The sequence below is a fragment of the Stigmatopora nigra genome, chromosome 3 (assembly GCF_051989575.1).
Source record: "Stigmatopora nigra isolate UIUO_SnigA chromosome 3, RoL_Snig_1.1, whole genome shotgun sequence".
NCBI classification, from domain to species: Eukaryota; Metazoa; Chordata; class Actinopteri; order Syngnathiformes; family Syngnathidae; genus Stigmatopora; species Stigmatopora nigra.
Window position 1 is genome coordinate 8986971 of NC_135510.1, and position 19968 is coordinate 9006938.

Genomic DNA, 19968 nt, shown 5'->3' on the forward strand with positions numbered 1-19968 from the left:
ATATTCCTAGGAAGACTTAATTTGGAGTCTACATATTTATTAGAAATATGATATAAAGATAAAAGTGACTAGTGCCAGGTTGTAGTTTGGCTTTTGTTCAAAGTCAGCTTGGATATGCTCACACTTATGCCTTGTTCAAAATACCAATATTACCGCATTGAAGGAAGTAAAGCAATTTAAGTTCTCATCCATTAAAATCTCCCCCTGCTGCTTTGTGGAGTTATGAAGAATTGTATCATCCTCCATTTTGTTAAACATCTCGCGTTGAAGATGGCGTAATTTAAGCAGCGAAGCAGATCTTGATGGATGCGATTTGTGGAACAGAAGCCTTCCAAGGATCTAGCAGTTGATCATAGAGTTTTGCATCACTACCAAGAGAGACGCTGCGAGACAGATGTCAGGTCGTGAAGGATGACAAGACTTCTAAATTTATTGTTATTCCCTCATTAATTCAGAGATGAAGTCAGTTTGATTAGCAAAACTTTGTTCCGAGTTATAGACATGATAAAATAATTTCTTTTGTTCTTTATTTTCATTGCCAGAAGGCGTGATTCAAACATGCAAACCCATTCGACTACTGATCTGCCCCTTTATGATAATATACTATATATTATTAAAAAAAAAATATATATATATATATAACTGAGGTCACATTTTACACAAAATGTCAACATGTTGGCCTACATGACCCAACATCACATGTTAAATCATGTATATAAGTCTTTTCTCATTTATTTATTAGCAAAAACCAACTCTTATCCCAATATTATTGGAGTTAGAAGTTTTTAACATTAAATGTGAATCTTTTGATGCTTAGGTTCGATACAATTGAACATGCTCTTCCATTTTAGTGGATGCAAAATTTAATAAATAAAAGTTATTTGAACATTTTACGCATTACACCGGAAAGAGCCCACATACCACCTGTGGTACTCTTGACACTTTTTGCAACCACTATTATAAAAGATATAAAAGTCTGTAGAAAAACAAGACATCTGTTAAACTAATCCACAGTCTTGCAAACTAGGGCACATTTCAAAACCATCATTCAGAGTTATCCGCAAAACTTGGAGGAAAAAAAAACTAAATCAGTGTTCCGAACGCAAGTAGGTCATGTAGAGAACATGATATAATACAACGGGATTCTTTCTTCGTCTTTTCAGGCTTCATAGCTATGATAGAAGAAAGCCGATTTGACACCAGCGGTGTTACATCTGCACAACACGGAGGCGAGTCAAGGGAGCTCATTGGTTAAGGCATGCGGCATCTTTACCTCCAGCCTGTAAACAACTCTATTCAGCTCGCTGTAAGCGCTCTTTATCAACTTGCCACGAAACAAAAAAGGACTCGAAGGACCGTTCATAATGCAGCAATCCATCACGTTTTTCCTTGACGATTAGTTCGAATTGAATGGTGTGAAAAACTGACCTTAATTCATCACCCTGCAGTTCGAAGGCTATATTTTGCGTGTTTATGCACGCTAATGTCAATGTAGTTCAAGCCTAATGTTGTGGAGAACCGTTTTTCCTCACAATGTAGTCGCCAGTTGTATGAGAGCTGAAAAAAAACCTTCACAATGTTAATTTTGCACTTGTAATGCAGAGAATGGTTCAACTGGGAGACCCAGTGTCAACTAATGTAATACTTTGGCAATGGAACAGAACAGCAGAGTTTGTTTGCTTTTATATGCGAAGCCGAATGGGCAAGCTATGGAGTAGATTCCTGGAGAGTCACATCTGTTTTGGAAGAGGTAAAACCTTTTTCCTGTTCTTGTATAGTTGTCTGATAAATATTTAGCGTGCTCATTAAAAAGTACATGGCTGGACTGAAAAGAGAGGTGAGGAAATGTCAAGTTAAAAATGTGGACGTGTACATAATTTATCTATTTTGCCATCCTACTTTATTGGCATCTGACAGGTTGGTGATGTTCTATAATGAATGTCATTGTTATTGGCAGCTGTTTGAGCGTGTGACATTTTCAATTTTCAACAGGGAAACTGTAAACAGAAAATCCTGGGCATCATCGGTATAATTTATGAAATAAGGGTATGTACAAAATCATTATAATAAAGCTATAATTCCATTTCACAGACATTCCATCTTGCTATTACACAAACCCAATTACTAAATCAACTACTTTTGTTTTTAAAGATAATAAAGTCCAATGAAATTGAACTAATTTACTACTTTAATAACACTATAAATATATACTATATAGCATAAATCTAACATAACTGGCAATGAACAACTCAATTCCAGCATGTAAGACTCACAAAGTCAGCATGTATACTTCAAACGATGCCTGCCAGTCCAAGCTATCTTTAGGGACAAATAAGCGACACCTGATCTATCTGCTTCCAGTCATGATTAATATCTGCCGAGCATGCAGCTTCTGTGTCCCACGTCAAAGGCGGGTCCAATATAGGAAGCACGTTCTCATTTTACAACTGGAGCAGCGTTTCGGGTTAGCGACTCATCAGCCCCCGGAAAAAAAAAGAGGCAAGAGCAACGGAGGAGAGCGCAGGCTGGAGTCACTAATCAAATCGGAGGTGAAATTCCGCCAACTCTGCGACACTTCAACCTGCCCTGACCTGAGGGTGATATAGACTAGCTCTTTTATCCATTTTCCCCTTTGGTATTCACCAGCTGCACGAAAATAAAAAACAAGCTTGGGGGGCTTGCCTTCCACAGAACTTTTTAGTGGGCATGGAGGTCCGGTACACTGCCAAAGAAGCCTAGCATGGTCACTACTCACAAAACCTGGAGGAGAATGATTGGAATACTACTGTTGACCCCAAAACTCCCACAATTGAAGAAAGTATACCCACCCAAATTCAACATTTCACCACAAACCTGACAAGCAGTTCTGGTCAAAGGCAGACTGTTGTCCACTTATTGCAATCAATTGATTGATGGCCCTTTGAATTTAATTGTGGCAGTCTTGGTGACAGCACGAGAAAAAACCTCGGACTATTTCCCAAGCAATATATACAGTAGTTCGAGAGACTTTTTGCATGGCAACACGCTCGTAACATAACAAACAAATTTAAATGAATTTGGATTACAATACAAACACACTCAAAAATAAGTTTAATCTAACCTCACACTAAACCTAATTCTAATTTTGTTTTACATTTTGCTACCTTTCTTCTCCCGGGTTGGCTCTATTTGCCCCGCCTCCACCCTGACTTTCAGATGCAACCTATCGATGGGTTGTTTGCTTTTGTATTCTCTTCAAAATATTCCAAAACTGATGCACAAAAATGTCCTCAGAATAGGATAACGCACGAACACTTGCCAACGAGAAGTAGTACATACGCCATTCGCACTGACTAACGGGGGAAAAAAAACACTGAAAAAACTGCAACGCTCGTTTCTCAAGAAATATATTTGCCCGAAATTACACTCGTATCTCAAATTGCTCGTATGCCGTGCACTCGTATGTCGAGATACCACTGTATTCTATTTAATCGTCATTAATAGAGAATTCATGTTTTTGTTGTTTACATGCAATTGCAGTTACTATTTTGGGTAGCCAGTACCATTGAAAGCAATTCCATTCATTTTGACTGCGAGTGCAATTGTATTGGTGGCCTGTTGCAGTAAATGGCAGCCAATGAGTTCATCCGAGCATGTCATGGCAGGATACGGCATACATTATTATACATTATTCAGGAGCTGTCTATTGCCGGCAACAATTGGAAGTGATAAAAAAGAAAAAAGAAGGAAATATGAAAAGTCGCTCGTCGTTTTATAGGCATCTGACACCGGACCATGAAATATTCATGCAGGTCATTTCGTCTGCCACAAGTTTCGTCTCTGGCAGCTCCTCATTCCGCTTCACAATCGGTGATTTTACGAAGGAATTTGATTCACTGTGAGTCAAAGCATGCATTTAACTCGGTACACTATATACGCCGGCCCGCATTAAGTCTTTAGCTCTTAATGCCTGACATTTTTACCACACTATAATTAATCCCTTTATGCATCCATCCATTTTCTGTACCGGGCGTGCGGGGAGTATCAAATTTAGAAGACTTTAAATAGAAATGCGAACATCAGATACAAGTGAGACGTCTCAATCGAAGGCTTTTGTAAAGTTCAGCTCCAATGAGGTGACTTTGAGTTAAAACAATGCTAGGCATATTTAGTGAGGCATGTGGCTGTTAGAACAGAACTAATCTCGGAAAACAGTGGCCCACTGTCATGTCAGAGTCCTTGTTTCTGGATCCACTTAGTCTTTTCCTGTCTTTTCTTTCCCTTTATCTTCCCTTGAGCAGGTTCAGCTTGAGTGCAGTCTCTAATCTCCTACCTTGGGCAAACAGTCATTGCTTTACTGGGCTGGACAAATGCTCCACCTCCAACTTGCGAGCCTCTCAAAACTCAAGTGAGTTTACATATTTCATTTGGATTCAATATTTCATAAGACAAGACTGAGGCGTTGATCCATAGCGTGATCACCAGCTTCTGCTTGACTATGGTTACATTTCTTCAGCTGCCATTGGTTTCCATTCCAACTATTGAGTTCCACTTACAACGGATTGGACGTCCATTGCCATCACTGGCAGTAAAAATGGGGATAAAAACTAGCCAGCAACTTTAAGAGAGCAGATTTAGTGTAGCGTCAAAGAATCGGATTGCAGTAGATTTTTAAGTACCGACAAAGAGGGAGAAAAAAGCACGTCCTTTTTACCACCTTGAGAATTTGGCCAGTTTCATTACGTACAATATTACAAGCACTTCACTTTGTCCTGTGATTGATTATGATTAGAAGGAACAAAAATAGGTTCTTGCTTTCATCCTGTTAATTCTGTGGAGAGATGCTGATGAAGGGTGCTATAAATAAACACACTTGAGCACAATTTGGTTCTAATCTTGGAGCACTGGTGTTCACAACATCAAATAAAGGTTATTATTGACCTTGTTAGAGTGTCTAATTTTAACGAAGAAACGTTGAAATCAATGCCCAGGAAAAAGGAGAGAATATTCCACAGCAGTTTTCCTATTTCAATAATGATAGTGATGAATTAAAAAAAGACAACCTCAGATAGAGTATATATTAATGGATTTGACCTCCTCCTTTAAGATGAGAACAGGATTTTGTCTTGTGAAAATATATGCATGTCGAAGCCAAAAAAAAAAAAGGATGGACATGCAAATTTTTTTCTCTAAGAGAATTTTTTTTCTTCTGTTTTTACTGATCAACCATAGTTCGCTCTGGCAGGTAATATGAAGCAGCTTTGCAAGAAAACTTGGGGGAATTCAAAATAATGTTTGTTTATGCATTGAAAAATAAAAAATAAAAAGGTGTAAGAAAAGAAAATATTGAATAAACATGAAAAATACCCTTTGGGTGAGAAGAGGATTTATTCTCATGCAATGTTAATAATATATTGCTAGTAACTAACGTCATTGGTATGAATTGAAAATCCCAAAAGTGGTTCTAAAGTTGGCCGTAGGTTAGAAATGCTACTTATTTTGTGCATTCCTTTGAGAAACGTTAACGCATTACATTGAAGGTTTAATCGGGTAGTGTCAATACAGATTTTAATCTTTGATTTGCAAGAGTACGGTGCTCTCCAATTATCTTTAAATTGTACACACTGACTACTGATTCCTTCATCTTAAAGGGCTCGTTTAATTCTATTATTTTCAAACAATATTAACACCATAAGAGGATTTTGTTGTTAATCCCAAAATGAGGACGATTTAATCCCTCCATTTGAATTCTTTGAACGGCTCTTGCTGTCAAACACCAATGAAACGATCCTTTTGTCTCAAAGGGAATTTCTTTTCTTTTGCTGGCAACCCACACACTGAGACTGAAATATAAAGGGTCAGCCCAACCGGGAGCCAGTAGTGGGCGTAGTCAATCAAAGTTGTATTAATACGTTCTTCCCCATGATTGATGACGATATGATTTGAATGGGTCAAAATGTTGCAGTCACTTGTTGTATCCTACACAATTTATGTGCGGAGGAACTCCGCCTGGATGGAGAATGCAGCATGCCACTGAAGTGTTATTCCCAAGCCTCCTACACAACCACTCCCAGCATTTTGTTCAAGGGATCATAGAGTTACAGATCCCCTCACAGCATACTAAGACAAAAATCTTTCTTCTTCGTGGATGGTGATGAAAATTTACTCAGATGAGAATATAAGAAATATATACCAGCAGTCAAGAAAACTGAATTTTAGTGTAATATTTTTCGTTGTTTTCAATTTTAATATGAATCACTCAAAGTAATTGTACTTTATAAAGAACTTCCTACGTGTGGCTCCAGTTTTTTAAACTAGGTTTACAATGTCTTGTGTGTCTTCTGTCTGTTTTGTTACTGCAACCAAGAAATTTCACGAATACAGGATGAAATAAAGTTCTAACTAATGCAAGGATTAAAGGTCTTAAGTGTAAAAAGAAACGGGGTTCAAAATGACAAAAGTAGTCACTTGCTCTAATAAGAGTTAAACGTCTTAGGTGTTAACTTTGGATAGCTGTCCATTGTAGGGACAATTGTTCCTGATAGGGTTAAAAATGATTTTTCAGATTGCATTGCTTGCACTGCAAGATCTGCCTAACGGGAATTATGGATGTGGTACTCTGCCATTCATTCATGTTTGGTATCATCTTTTAAGTGGGGTGTCATTGTATGCAGGTACTCTCGGGCAGGATGTTGAGGCATTTGAGAAAATACTTCACGCAACATCACACTGATTGCTTGTCCTGGCAAACAGTAAATAAATAAATAAAAATAAAAAACCTTTGTTCCTCTGCCTGCACCTCCATCATCTGGGTCTCCATCTGCAGTTGATGCTGTAGCTGCAGTCACTCCATATTGGAATAATATTGCTAGTTGAACTGCTTGGTCCTATGTTGACATCCTTCTGAAACAACACAAGTGTATGGTTTGTCTTCAATTTTTTTTTTTAAAAGTCATATTTAGGACTTTCAACTCTCACATATTGAGCTTGTCCTGAACATATTGCAGGTCATTCTCATTACCTATACATTTCTCATGCCCTCAAAAATATAATTCAACATTGCCACACTGTAAAAATGAAGACAGCAAACAAATGAATGGACAGCTACCATCCCAGTTTATTATTTTTACCTTAACATGAATTAAAAAAAAGAGAATTAAATAAGTTTTGAAATGTTGTTGTGAATTCATCCAACCAATCAACCAAATAAAGTCAGAGGGGAAATAATTGTTTTGTATAACCCTAAACCGTATAAATGCTAATATAAAGTGCACATTTTTGAAATCATTATAAATATTCTTAGGTCAGTTTTGTTAATTTATTGGCACAGCTTAAAAATGAGTGACAAGTGATAGCATGTTCACAGTTCATGAAAATTAAATCAGGGTCAAATACAAACACGTGATGTGATTAATAAACACTTAATGTATGAGCTACAGATTGTTTTTTCATTATTAATGCAAACTGGAAGTGAAGTATGTAAAAATACAAGAGCAAAAGTTATGCAATGACGAGTATTAGCCTGTATGTGTGCATATATGAATAAAATTTACAGAACGAGTATGTATATATACTAAGTGTGTGTATATATTTACATATTAAAATACAAACACACAATCTCACTCTGAACATTTTATGTCAAGTGAAGAGTATTGGAAGTTTTATCCAAAGCAAACATCATGACAACATTTCTTGTTTCTGCTTTGTCTTCAATTCATATCACACATGAATACTAGTAGACCTTGTATTTATTTATTCATGTAATGTTGCTAGATACGCGGCTGCTGATGCTGCAAACGTATGCATTATATTGGCTTGATGTAAATGCATATGCTGTGACTATTCTTGATATAGGGTTTGCTGTAAAAGAAGAATTTGCCGATTCTATAATGCGTCGGCATTCAAATGAGAGCCATGCTGAATGAATGCTTTGTTTTGTCACCAATTACTCATCTTGTCAGAGGTTTAAAATGAATCACACGACTGCAATTATGAAAAGAAAAGTCAGCAAAGCTGCATTTGTCTAACTTGTCACTTTTTCTTCTTCCAGAAATGAGATGCTTTCTCCTCGCTTATCTCAGACAACAGAGGAGGCTATTATTTTTGTGTAATCCATCTGATCTGTTAATCATTCCATTATTACAGTACTGTCAGACCTCCATTGTTGTAAATGACTTCCGTCCAAGTCAGCATCCTGATCTTAATGGCACGCCAGAGCATCGTTTGTACCGCAGGAGCGCTGAATTTTCTACAATTTATTGACTTCCAGCACAACCGCTTGGGTTACGGGAAGTCATTAGACGGCTGAGAAAATCGAATAACGGCTTTCATCGTATCCAACTCGCAAATAGAAGAAATGCCTTTCTCATCCTGTTCACATAGGTGAATGTTCGATTTGCTCCTGCACAAGGAGTCGTAAATATCGCTTAGTGAACATGCACTGAGGTGATGATGGCTTATTTTATGTGAATAAACATCAGGATAAACATCAGGGATGTCCCGCTCACATATTTATGCACCCAGGTCACCTGATTTTGAAAGCCTGCCGATATCGATCTGATACCTGAGCAATGTTTATTGAGGAGAGGAGGTAAAAAAATAAAAATAAAATAACAAAAATGTTACTAATCTTTAGAAATCCTTTTGAATTGCCCCTCTAAACATTGATTTCTATTAACATATATTATTGTAAGTTTAATAATTGGAATAAATATGATTTTAAAATAATAAAGATACCTTTTGGGGATATGAAAATACAATATTGAATGATTCCTAAGAACTCCATCTCCCATGATGCTTTTGGGCATATCAGCAATGATTCCACTACACAAGGCGACACCCACTGTTGAATTTTGTTATTATATATCAAAATATAAATTGAATTCTGTAAAGTAAATATCTTATTTTGGACCAGGAGTTGTACTTTGGGCTGATTTTTATTTATTTATTTAGGCTGTGATTGGGCTGGAAAACCTCCAAACAAACATTTTCTGATTTCCGATTAAAATCATTCAAATTGAAGTTCTCAGGGGAACTGTTTACACTGGATGTGTTGATATGAGTTGTTTTGTGATTTCGTATCCCACAACGTTTAATCGGATCGTCAGTTTTACAGACAAATGACACATGCGAACATACAAAAAACGTGGTCGAGCAACTCGCTTATAATGTTATCAACAACAACCAAAACCTACCAGAAGAGCTCGTCTGAAGTTTCAACCATCATCCGAAAGATCGTCATCAGAATTCACACGATCTGGAGGTCTTTGAGAGGTTTAAAGTTGAGTTAAAAACCATCTCTCCGACACAGACCTCCATGTTGAGACGCCATAACCCCGAACATCACGTCAAAACCTGTGCAAATAGCAATAAAAACAAAGCATTTTTGCCCCCCTCTGAGCATTCGAGTAGGATTTTCATCACTCTAACGCCCCCCTAAGATTTGTAATTAAACACCTTATTTCTTTGAATACTAACCCCAGTGATAAAAAATATAATTCAATATTGAATTAAGTAACACCATTTTTGATTATTCATTTTCATTTTCCATAACATATCCCACAAAAGTCACGAGGGTGCTGGAGCCTAGCTCAGTCTACTAAGAGCACCATTATGGAACAACCATTCATGGTCACAACATAATTTAAAGTGTCCACAATTTTGGACCAAAACCTTCCCAAGTAGTAGTATTATATATCGTGCGTGTTTATATAATGATGGGAAAAGCAGTCAAATATCCGTGAAAGGTTTAAACCACACGTATATCTATATGGGGGGGGGGCGTAAAATGCCTTGCAATTGTGAAATAGAACCTACATTTCTTGACAAATTTGAATATTTGTCGCGAGTCTGTGGAATTGTGCATCTTCTACCTTGAGCGACGTTTGATGAAAACACGTAGCTGCCAGTGAGTAAGTGCGCAGCAGGGGGAAGGGGGCGTGGTTCTGGGATCTCGTCCGTCCTCTCGACGCCCCCGATTGGCTGCAACGAGATGCTGGCCGTCTTGACGCCTCTTTTCTCCGGCAAATGTTCTCGGACCTGCCGGTGCTTTGCGATGGCTCGGCAGAGGTGGCGTTCACCTGTAGAGGCAAGCACCTAAAATTGACCATTTGGGATGAAGTTCATTTGACATTTTCTCTCCCTTTTTGCCCGGATATCGTAGTGTTTTTATCCGCCGGAGAGGATCGGGGAACTGCATGGAGGGATGCGGGCATGGCTTGCACCAGGAGAACCAAAACTTTGGTGTCCACATGCGTGATCTTGAGCGGCATGACCAACATCGTCTGTCTGCTCTACGTGGGATGGGTGACTAATTACATTGCTAATATTTACATCAAAGTGCCCTTGCCTTTCACCGAGCGAAAGTTGGACGCGGTAGACAAAAGATCCGGAGATACTCTGCGGCTGATGGAAAGACTCGATCGCCTGGAGAATGTGGTCAATCAACACATTCAAGGTAAATAACAGTATGAATGGCCTCCATTCTTTTTAGTGCACGGCTTCCTTCATCTGCCCCGGAAAGTTGGGAGGGCTTTTTTTTCCTCCTGCACTGCGTGTGTGTGCACGCCTTAATAGTTTTCTTCACCTCAACTGTGTTTAGACAAAAATGAAGGGTATGTATACATGGGATTGACTTCAGGTTGGCCCCCACTTGGTTGGTGCCCATAGTAGTTTGGGAGGGGCTCCATCACCCCCGCGAACTTTGTGAGGATAAGCGGTCCAGAAAATGAGTGAATTTGTATATACATAAACAATTGTAGACTTGTGTAATAAGACTTTATACTGTTCACATTGGGCCAATCTAAGAGGCAATGTTTTGAATTGCAATTTTACAAAAATCTGAACATAAACAACAACTGTATATTATATTGTCTTTAGAAACTTTCACTTGAGGAAATAATGCAATAAGGTTTTTTATCTGATCCAAATTTTTGTTCTCTGGATGTTTTGGCAAGATCAAACAAGATCAATGATAACATTTTGACGGAAGTGTCTGTTGGTGGTGAAATATACATACAATGAGGCAAACTATGTGGCAGTGGGAACACAAATTATGCTTATGATTTAATACATACTGTCGTTTGCTTCTCTTGAAAAGCTAGAAAAAAACACTATACTCTCAGTGTCAATGCACATACACTGAAATTATGTTATTTGTCATTACAGTGTTATTTCATTAAACAACACTGAAATTATATAATTTTATTATATTTTATTTTAGTAAACAATTTACTTCAATTGATGGTGAAAGGCGTGATCATAAACAAGAAGTCTGCTCCTGGCAGCCAAATAGTTTGGTTGTTTTTTTTCCACAGAAATATTTGTTTCTGGTTAAATTCAATTTGTATTTCATGGCACACTATCTTGAATCTTATTAGTATTGTGGAGGAGGATGGAGGCGGAGGTGAGTGCGTCGTAGGCTGAAATGCTAATTATACATCATGTGTGAATTAAAATCCAAATCAGTTACAATAACAAAGTACTACAAACAACACTTGGCATCCAGAAACTTGTTTATAACTGACTTTCTCTGTTGACTTTTTACTGATTGCGTGCTGCTTTTTTAAAATATGCTCCAATGATTTTCAATGCTCTCACCTTTTGGCTTCATTTACATAATACCTAAGCTCAAAGCAGCTGCCTGTTCTTAAGGAGAAAAAAATGCAGCGTGACATTCATCATAACTTAAAACCACTGGCAGGAAAAGATGCCCATAAGACTATTTCTTTTGGCTGTGCGTTAATATGTCACAACTCCATTAAGCGCCACCTTATTGATAGTTTTTATGAAACTGGCTGTTTATAAATAACTGACCTTGAAGCATATAACATCTCAGACATGGTCCATAGTTAAAGGGGGGCGCCTGGAATTGTTTTTATACTCCCTTCCGCTTTTTACCCACGTATTTTAAGCATGAATACATGCCATTAATTTCAGACTGGCACAGGTTTAAAAAAAAAAAAAAAGCTATTCTTGTCATCATGTGGTGGCGTATATCGGTTGGGGTCTTAAGGCAGGTCTCAATTTGAAATGGCTCAACATTCCTACTTTAGCCACGTTCCCACCCACAAGGCTTGTGTGAGGTGAGGCGTTATAGAGGTGCTCCATATGATGTAAGTATAGAAATCCTTGAATTCATTCACCATGTCAAAATATTTTTGTCATATGCGTGGGAATGAATGTGGGTACTATACGGAGGAATGGAAAAAAAATGGAAAAGATTTAAAACAGGGAATTAGGCCATTAGGTTGGAACAAGTAAAGGGGATTAGCTCAAAATAAAGTGACTTGTGATTTCTCATGTGTTTGCAGTGTTAAGACATATTTTTACCGAAACTGTTTGGTCCAGAAACCGCACAAAACTATTCGAGACAAACTGTATTTAGGTTCGGATTTAAGAAAGCGATTTATGGACTTTCCTGGTGTCAATACATCGTAAAATGTAAATTTCTATTAAAGCAAAAGGTGGTTTTATTCGACTGAAATTGTTTAACACGAATGTAGAAAGAAGAGAAAACAAGCACAATTCCAGCCAAATTTTTAAATAAATGTTGAATTTGGCAATTCACCACTCGGTATTTGGGATTTTTACGTCCAAGAGTATATAACACGTGTTGCCTCCGTACCACTAAAAACGCCAGTTAAAAGGGAATATAATAAAATAATAATAATTTCAACTGCTCTCATTTACATTCATTATAGCCGCTTCGCCTTTTTTTTGCTAGCAAAACCGACAAAAAGCTGCTTGAGGTGTTTGTCAGCTCTCCGTAGCTTCATTTTCATTTTATGCCATTTTAAATTAGGACAGACATCTTTTAATAAGTTTGGTCTGAGCTCTTTGCATATCAAACACTTGGACTCTCTCGCTTCCGTGAGAACGTAGGCTGTCAGTAGCTTCATTACAGCTGTTGTAGAAGATTGCTATGGATCTGTTGTGTTTCATAAAATCCAGGCAAAGTGCAAGGCCCAACATGGATTACATTAATACCCACTCTATATTGGCTTCTTTCAGTATTTGTTGACATGGAGCATGGCTGCTATGATTCATGTGTCCTCATAGTATTTGCCATGCTGTCATTGCTTTATTACATGCCACTTTAAGGACACACCACTGTCTGGATCTTCCATATAATTGCTAAGTTTTGCAGCCATAAGCAATATAGCGGCCTGCGGCATCAACAGTCAACGAACAGTAGAGATGGTCATTAGCGCACTTACGAGACACGCTTTCCAGCCATTCTTTCATTGTAGGAAAAAGCATCAAAAGAAATCATGGTTCTGTTCCATGTACAGTGGGGCAAATAAGTATTTAGTAAACCACCAATTGTTATCTTACTTGAAAAAATTTGAGAGACTATGGTGGAAAACAAGTAATAAGCAATGAATAAATAAAAAATAAGCAATACCAAATGTTCATCTCAGTACTTTGTTATGAACCATTTGTTGGCATTAACGGAGGCCAAATGTTTTCTGTAACTCTTCACAAGCTTTTCACACATTGTTGCTGGTATTTTGGCACATTCCTCCATGCAGATCTCCTCTAGAGCAGTAATGTTTTGGGGCTGTCATTGGGCAACGCGGACTTCCAACTCCCTCCACAGATTTTTGTTGGGGTTGAGATCTGGAGACTGGCTAGGCCACTCCAGAACTTTGAAATGTTTCTTACAAAGCCACTCTTTGGTCTTGGCCATAGTGGAGTTTGGAGTGTGAGAGAATGAGGTTGTGGACAGTTGTCCTTTATGCCGATAATGAGTTGAAACAGAGAGTATTAATACATGTAACGAGTGTAGACACCGTTAGAAGAAGTTAGATCTCTTTGACAGCCAGAAGTCTTGCTCCTTTGTATGTGACCAAATACTTATTTTCCACTCAAATTTGGATATAAATTCTTTAAAAATCAAATGTGATTTTCTGTTTTTTTCCCCACATTCTGTCTCTCATGGTTGAGGTTTATCCATGTTGACAATTACAGGCCTCTCTAATCTTTTCAAGTAGGATAACTTGCACAATTGGTAGTTGGGTGACTAAATACATATTTGCCCCACTGTAGTCTGACTTTGGCATTTTGTGGTAGCTGCCACTTCTACAAAGAGAAAGGTTTGCGGCGTCAGATGCACGGTGTGGGTAGACGAGCACAATGTGACATTGCAAAGCATCCCGTTGCCACGACAAAGCTTCATAGCAACAGCACATAAACTGTTGGAACACCATCTTTTATCACATTGTAGTCAGCCTGTGGGGATTTATTGGCTAGTTAGACAGTGCAAGTTCACACACGCCCACCACGAGGGCTGTGCCACTCCGCTCGCTCATCTCCTTCTACTGTACTGCAACCACCTCTTGGAAAATTTAGCTGCTTCGCGCACAGTCCAGGGAACACTGTGTGCTTTGTGCCCTTTTGGCTTCATTTGGGGGAAAGAGTTAGAAGGTGTTAGTTGGCGATCATGTGGAGGGATTGCAATAGTTTAGTCAAGGCCATGCCCTCCCTGGCAGCAAGCTGTATGTTCGGCTTGTAGAAGAATATAATTTAAATTGACCACAAGCAAGAATGGTTTGTTTTGGTCTGTCGTTTGGGTGACGGGCATGACTTGATCTCAGCAAGGCGGCCGGCTGGCTTCTTCAGGCTGTGATTCCAAATATATGGAGTGGCAGGGGAAATGGATGCATATAGTGAAGGGAATTTGTAATGTTTGTTGTACTTTCGAGGATGGGCGGTATGAAAAATGAATAAATGAAAGATTAACATTTGAGAACTATCCACCATAAAACAGATATTTGGAGATTTGTGCAATGATAATTGCTTTTGAAAGCCGTTTTAAGCAATATTAACTTGATAAAATGCTTTGGGAATACTCCAAGAAACAAGTTGCTTCAGAGTTATCTCCACTTAGAATATTTAGTTAGCCTGACTAATAGGAGACTTTATTTATTTTAGAGTACCTGTGTCCAAATGCAAAATGAAACAACTGGAGGGGGAAGACTACATCCGTAAATTGACAATGATATGCCCGTTTTTTGCAATCACAAATTGCCTCTAAAGGCATCATATTTCATTTTGGCACTTCAGGAAGATTCTGGTTCCAGCGAAATAGCTCACATTTGTTTAATGCATTTATAAACCAATTTTGGAATTCACTCAGCTTTTAACAGATATTTTGCCCCTCTCTGTATTTGCATTGGAATGTTAGTTTTGAGACTTTGTGCCATACATAACCCAAATGCAATGCCCTGGATGATTTACAAATACTGCCATTACACATATGCTCCAGTGGAGCGTGTCTTGAATTCATTTTTCCACTGTCGCCGCAGTTGCATCACAGCTGATCAGATGATGCAGTGGACTCGAGGCAAGTGACGTCCCCTGTCGAGTAACTAATTGGTTTGGGAAAAACAAACAGGAAAGGCATTTCCTTACCTTCACTACACTTTAGAGCTCATATTACATGAGCCAAATGAGTATACATTTTCATTCCAGCACCAAAAATCCATGACATACGCCCACTCTATTGGGCCTTTTGCAAGGGAAAATGCAAGAATTAATTGAATTGGAGCGAACAGTGTTTTTAACAAGATGTTGTAGTGTGTCCGGGAATGTATGTCCATCCATCCAGAAGCACATTTGTCAGGTCAGAGTTCACCGATCACAACGGACCAGGGGGAAGGTCCGCTCACTCTTAAGTTCTTCCCAATGAACAGAAAGGGCCTGACAAAGACTAAGGAATTACCATCAGTGTAGCACCTGACTGTAAATATCATTTTGTTCAGTAAAAACCCTGAGGGAAGTTGATTGAAAAGCTGTTTGTTTGAAAGCTTGCGTTAAGCACTGAGGATTTCTGTCTTGCATTGTGCTGCCTGAACAAACGGCCAGGATCCTGGCGGGAGCGTGTTATTACCACACCGATGATTTATCCCCAAATGATTGTGACGCTTCCAAAGATGGCTTCCAGCAAATCCGCCCATCGCATCAGCGAAGGAGCTCGGTTAATCACCGTTTCGGCTCATGCTTGGAGGGCTCTTATTTTTGGGAATTTATCTGATGCTGTTTTAGAAAATAACAATGGGTAAAGCAGAAGAATGAAGGAGCAAAATCGGAGCATTTTCTGATTCTGTGATTCTGCAGTGGGTGTGTATTGCTCTTTATGTGAGCTTGGTGTGCTACTTGCTAAAGAATAACTTTCATACATGCAGTAGATCCCTTTCAAGTGCGCAGTTCTTGCGAGGAAGCCAATAGGCACATTTGGTGCTATAAAAAAGATATTTAACAACCTCTTTCCAGTCGTAAATCAACGCCATGGGGTTATTTTACTTAGTCACAGCTTTCAAGGTAGGTGTGGGCATATAAATAATGTGTACCACTTGACACACACCCGGAAATGACAACGATGATTCACCATCATCTAATTCGATGTTTAAAGAATAACTACAGACTAGGAGGTAAGTTATTGTAAATTTGAGCTGTGGTACACACAAGAATTCCAGTTTCAGCATATAGGTAAAAAAGAAAGACACAATAATATTAAAAAAATAATTAAAAAACAAAAATGTATATGTATGTATGGATATATATATATATATATATATATATATATATATATATATATATATATAACAGAATTGGATCCAAAATAAGTAGCTTATTTTGTTGTTTTAATCAAACATTTTCTGCTTTTGATTACATCATCTGTTTCAACTATGCAGAGACAAACTGTAACAAAAAGTGTTTTTATTGCACAATTCCAATAAATATGTATTGTTAGGAATTACTAGCTATAGTTGTAGCTGTATGATTCTTGCCAATTCATTTGTATATACTCTGACAAGATTTGATCATTTAATCAGTGTGTAAAAACTCGTGATAGAGGGACGTTAAGTGATGCGATGGTGACAGGAAGATAAAGAAGGTACCTATATATGGCTGTGGATTCATCCATAATCATAAAGAATCCATTGGGGCATGGTGATAAATATGCTTTATCGTCGATAAAATCTCCCTGTGATTGTTTGACTTGTTAATAACGTTGTACTTGTGTTATTGTCTTTATTTGAGAGAACTTATATTGCTGAGATTGATTGGATGTGTCACTTGCCAACTCCAGATTTTCCCCCAGCCTTCTCCGAGTTTGAGATTCATTTAACTTTACTTGTGCCAAAGATTGCGCTCTCCATTTATTAAAAGTCTGAATCATCTGCCAGTATAGCTGCCTGTAGGCAGTAATGCAGACACTGTGATGGAGACTGGGTGGGGTGATGAGTGCAAAGCGGGCTTGAAATTCAGTTAAATTGAGACTACATGAATATGAGTGCACCAGAGGATGTTTGCTAATGAAAACAATTAAATACATTGAATCCAAAGGAGAAAATCAAGCATAAAGTAGTAATTCAGAACTTGTCCCTTGGCAAATTCTACTAAATAGATAAAAGTTCCCCAGTGCATACATTCTGGAATTGCTTTTCTCCTTTTTTTTACACAGTAATATGCAGTTTTGCTCACATTCACTTAGTTTTTGTCATGAGTCAAGCTCAAGAACAAATACAATTTAAAGCCACACCAGAGATAAGTTTGAAAATGCCATTGTCAATTAAATCAGTTATAGAATCAATGAATAAAATATCTTCCTAAAATGTATTCACGTATGTAATCTCTCACCTCAATGTTTATTATGTAAAGCTAGTATAACTATTAAAGACGGCCTATGTACAATGTCTCGAGGGAAAAAAAAGTGTAAAATTCCTAACAAAAACGCCAATTTATGCGATGATGCAACATCAAAAAAATTCACATAGCATTTTGTGAGTGAAATACGAAGCACTAGGACTTTTTCTTTCCCTAATCTTTATATAAGAGTCCGTTAAAAAACGTTTTAATGTGTGTTTGTTAGGCGTGTAAGGCAGCCATTTAATTAATTTAAGAGAATGTTTTTCAGATGTGACAAGCCACGTCCAACTCAATTTTGAAAAATGATGTTGGCTAATCCTCCACTCTAGTGTAAGTGTTCCAATATTTGTCAACAGAGATTTCACTCCACATTCCTCTTCTGCCCATGTTTTCATTATTAATACCGCAGTGAGTAAGTGGGGTACGTCTCCAACACCCCCGTGCAATTATGATTAATCTTTTCATCTTCTGCATGAACAAGTGTACGCTGTCATTTCCTCACGGCTCGCGGCACTCGTGTCTTTGAGATGGAACCTGAACGTCTGGAACCTGAATGTCTGATGTCATTTATCGCATACATACTAACAGACCATAAAAAGTACACGTGCAAGGTTAATTTTAGGATGAAGCTGTAAACGGATAACAAAACTGGAGTACGCCGAGAAAACCCACCACGCAGGCCTGGGAAGAACACGCAAACTCCACACAAGTGGACCGTCCTGGATTCAAACCCAGAACCCCCACTGTGAGGCTGACGCACTAACACCGCCACCCCAGAGCGAAATATATTTTTTTAAAGTGTCTTGTCTTCACTTACCTTTTTAAAAATGTGTTACAATTTGCTTTATTTGATTTTTGACTGTTTCTATTTTATTTAGAAATATTAATTTTGTATTACCCATGACTCTTTCTCTATTTTTTTCATTACTATCTAAAGAACTGATTTTTGTTCCACCAAAATTAATGCTTATATTAATTAATTATATTTTTTGTTGGACATTGTGGGCAACACTAGTACTACAATTGGATGTCAAATTTTGCTGCGAAATATAGTCCCAATGGCCAACATTGGCCCCTTAGTTTGTACGTTTTAGACCCCTGTCCTATAGGAAATGTAATTCAATCCTTAAAAAAAACTTTACTGGGCAAAAGGGTTTAAAGACACAAAATAGAAGTGAAAATATGACAAGAAATGCTATGTGATATTGACAAATATAATGAACTAACAGAGTAAAAGAAAGCAGACCACTAAACACAAACAAGCTCATACACAGAGGCTCATTAACTCTGCGTTGCCAGTTAAATCCAACCACCTTTTTCTTTTATCCCTGGCGCATAGCTTTTGCATTTTATTCCAAATCATCGTGTCTCAGAAATAAAATAAAAAATTTTAATAAAAACAAAATGTGAGGGGTTGCGGATAGCAGATTAATTGACAGGAAAAACAGGACTGACAATGGATGATGTTCTCTTTTATCATTTTGAATTCTACTTTTAATGAGTTCTGTGTCTTGGATTTATTGTGTAGGAAGCGTAGAATGCCATTATGTCAGGAACATGTTCACATTTGATGTGATTTTGACTTTTACTTCTATTTAAAAGAAAGACTCTTGCAGCCTTCTTGGGTTTTCTATACAAGCTGAGCAGACCTGATGAATCAATAGTAGGCAGTCGATGTATGAAGCTGTCAGACCGTTAAATTAATTCCTTAAGCATAATTGATCTAATGAGGTAACCTGCTTAGCAACTGCTTTGATTCTTTTTAACCCACAATATTTAAGGAATTAAAAGTCAAATTGCACCTTCTCCTCTCATCATATATACCTCCAGTCTAAGTCAGTGGGTTTTAACGTGAGTCATTTTTATACGTGCATCCTTCACTTTTAATGACTCAGCACTTCCAGATGTGGAGTTATCGCCGAGGTGGGCTGGTGGGGGTTGGATTAGAAGGTGAGGCCAGACAGGGCAGAAATGATTTACTGTGTCCCGAGAAACAATATTCATCAAAGCTACTTATAATTGAGATTTTCTACCCAAGTGCACGCTTCCACCCTTGCCTCGTTATGAATTCATCAGTGAACGCGATAAAAGCGAAAGTGCACCCAAGCACGGCCTTGCAAGTCCGCAAGTAAACATTGATATGGATGCTGGGAAAATGATCAGTTCGATCTTTACGCTTCCTTCAAAAGCTTTTTTTGCGGAACACAGTCAGTGACTGGAAGTGATGTAGCGGAAGGTCGGCTTTTCATCCCTTTTTACTTTCATTGCTGTTTAGTTGTTGTTTTTTCCTGGAAATTCAATATTTTGTTCATGGTTAATACATGCTGTGTGGGA

General features: G+C 38.0%; 2 protein-coding genes across 3 annotated transcripts in view; one reads left to right on the top strand and one right to left on the bottom strand.

Moving 5' to 3' along the window:
* The window catches only part of btbd10b (BTB (POZ) domain containing 10b), a 33760-nt gene extending 24432 nt beyond the window's left edge, over nucleotides 1-9328 (bottom strand). The window contains exons 1-2 of the mRNA XM_077712396.1: nucleotides 9174-9328; nucleotides 6759-6882 (exon numbers count right to left, since the gene is read on the bottom strand). The gene's annotated coding sequence lies outside the window, so the exon portion shown is untranslated. The remainder of the gene's footprint in view (nucleotides 1-6758; nucleotides 6883-9173) is intronic.
* A 664-nt stretch (nucleotides 9329-9992) lies between these two features.
* Nucleotides 9993-19968, top strand: part of galnt18b (UDP-N-acetyl-alpha-D-galactosamine:polypeptide N-acetylgalactosaminyltransferase 18b) — a 40358-nt gene continuing 30382 nt past the window's right edge. For both annotated transcript variants that reach the window (XM_077712393.1, XM_077712394.1), the window contains exon 1: nucleotides 9993-10435. In XM_077712393.1, the coding sequence (XP_077568519.1) occupies nucleotides 10006-10435 (430 nt within the window). In that variant the 5' untranslated portion in view covers nucleotides 9993-10005. The remainder of the gene's footprint in view (nucleotides 10436-19968) is intronic.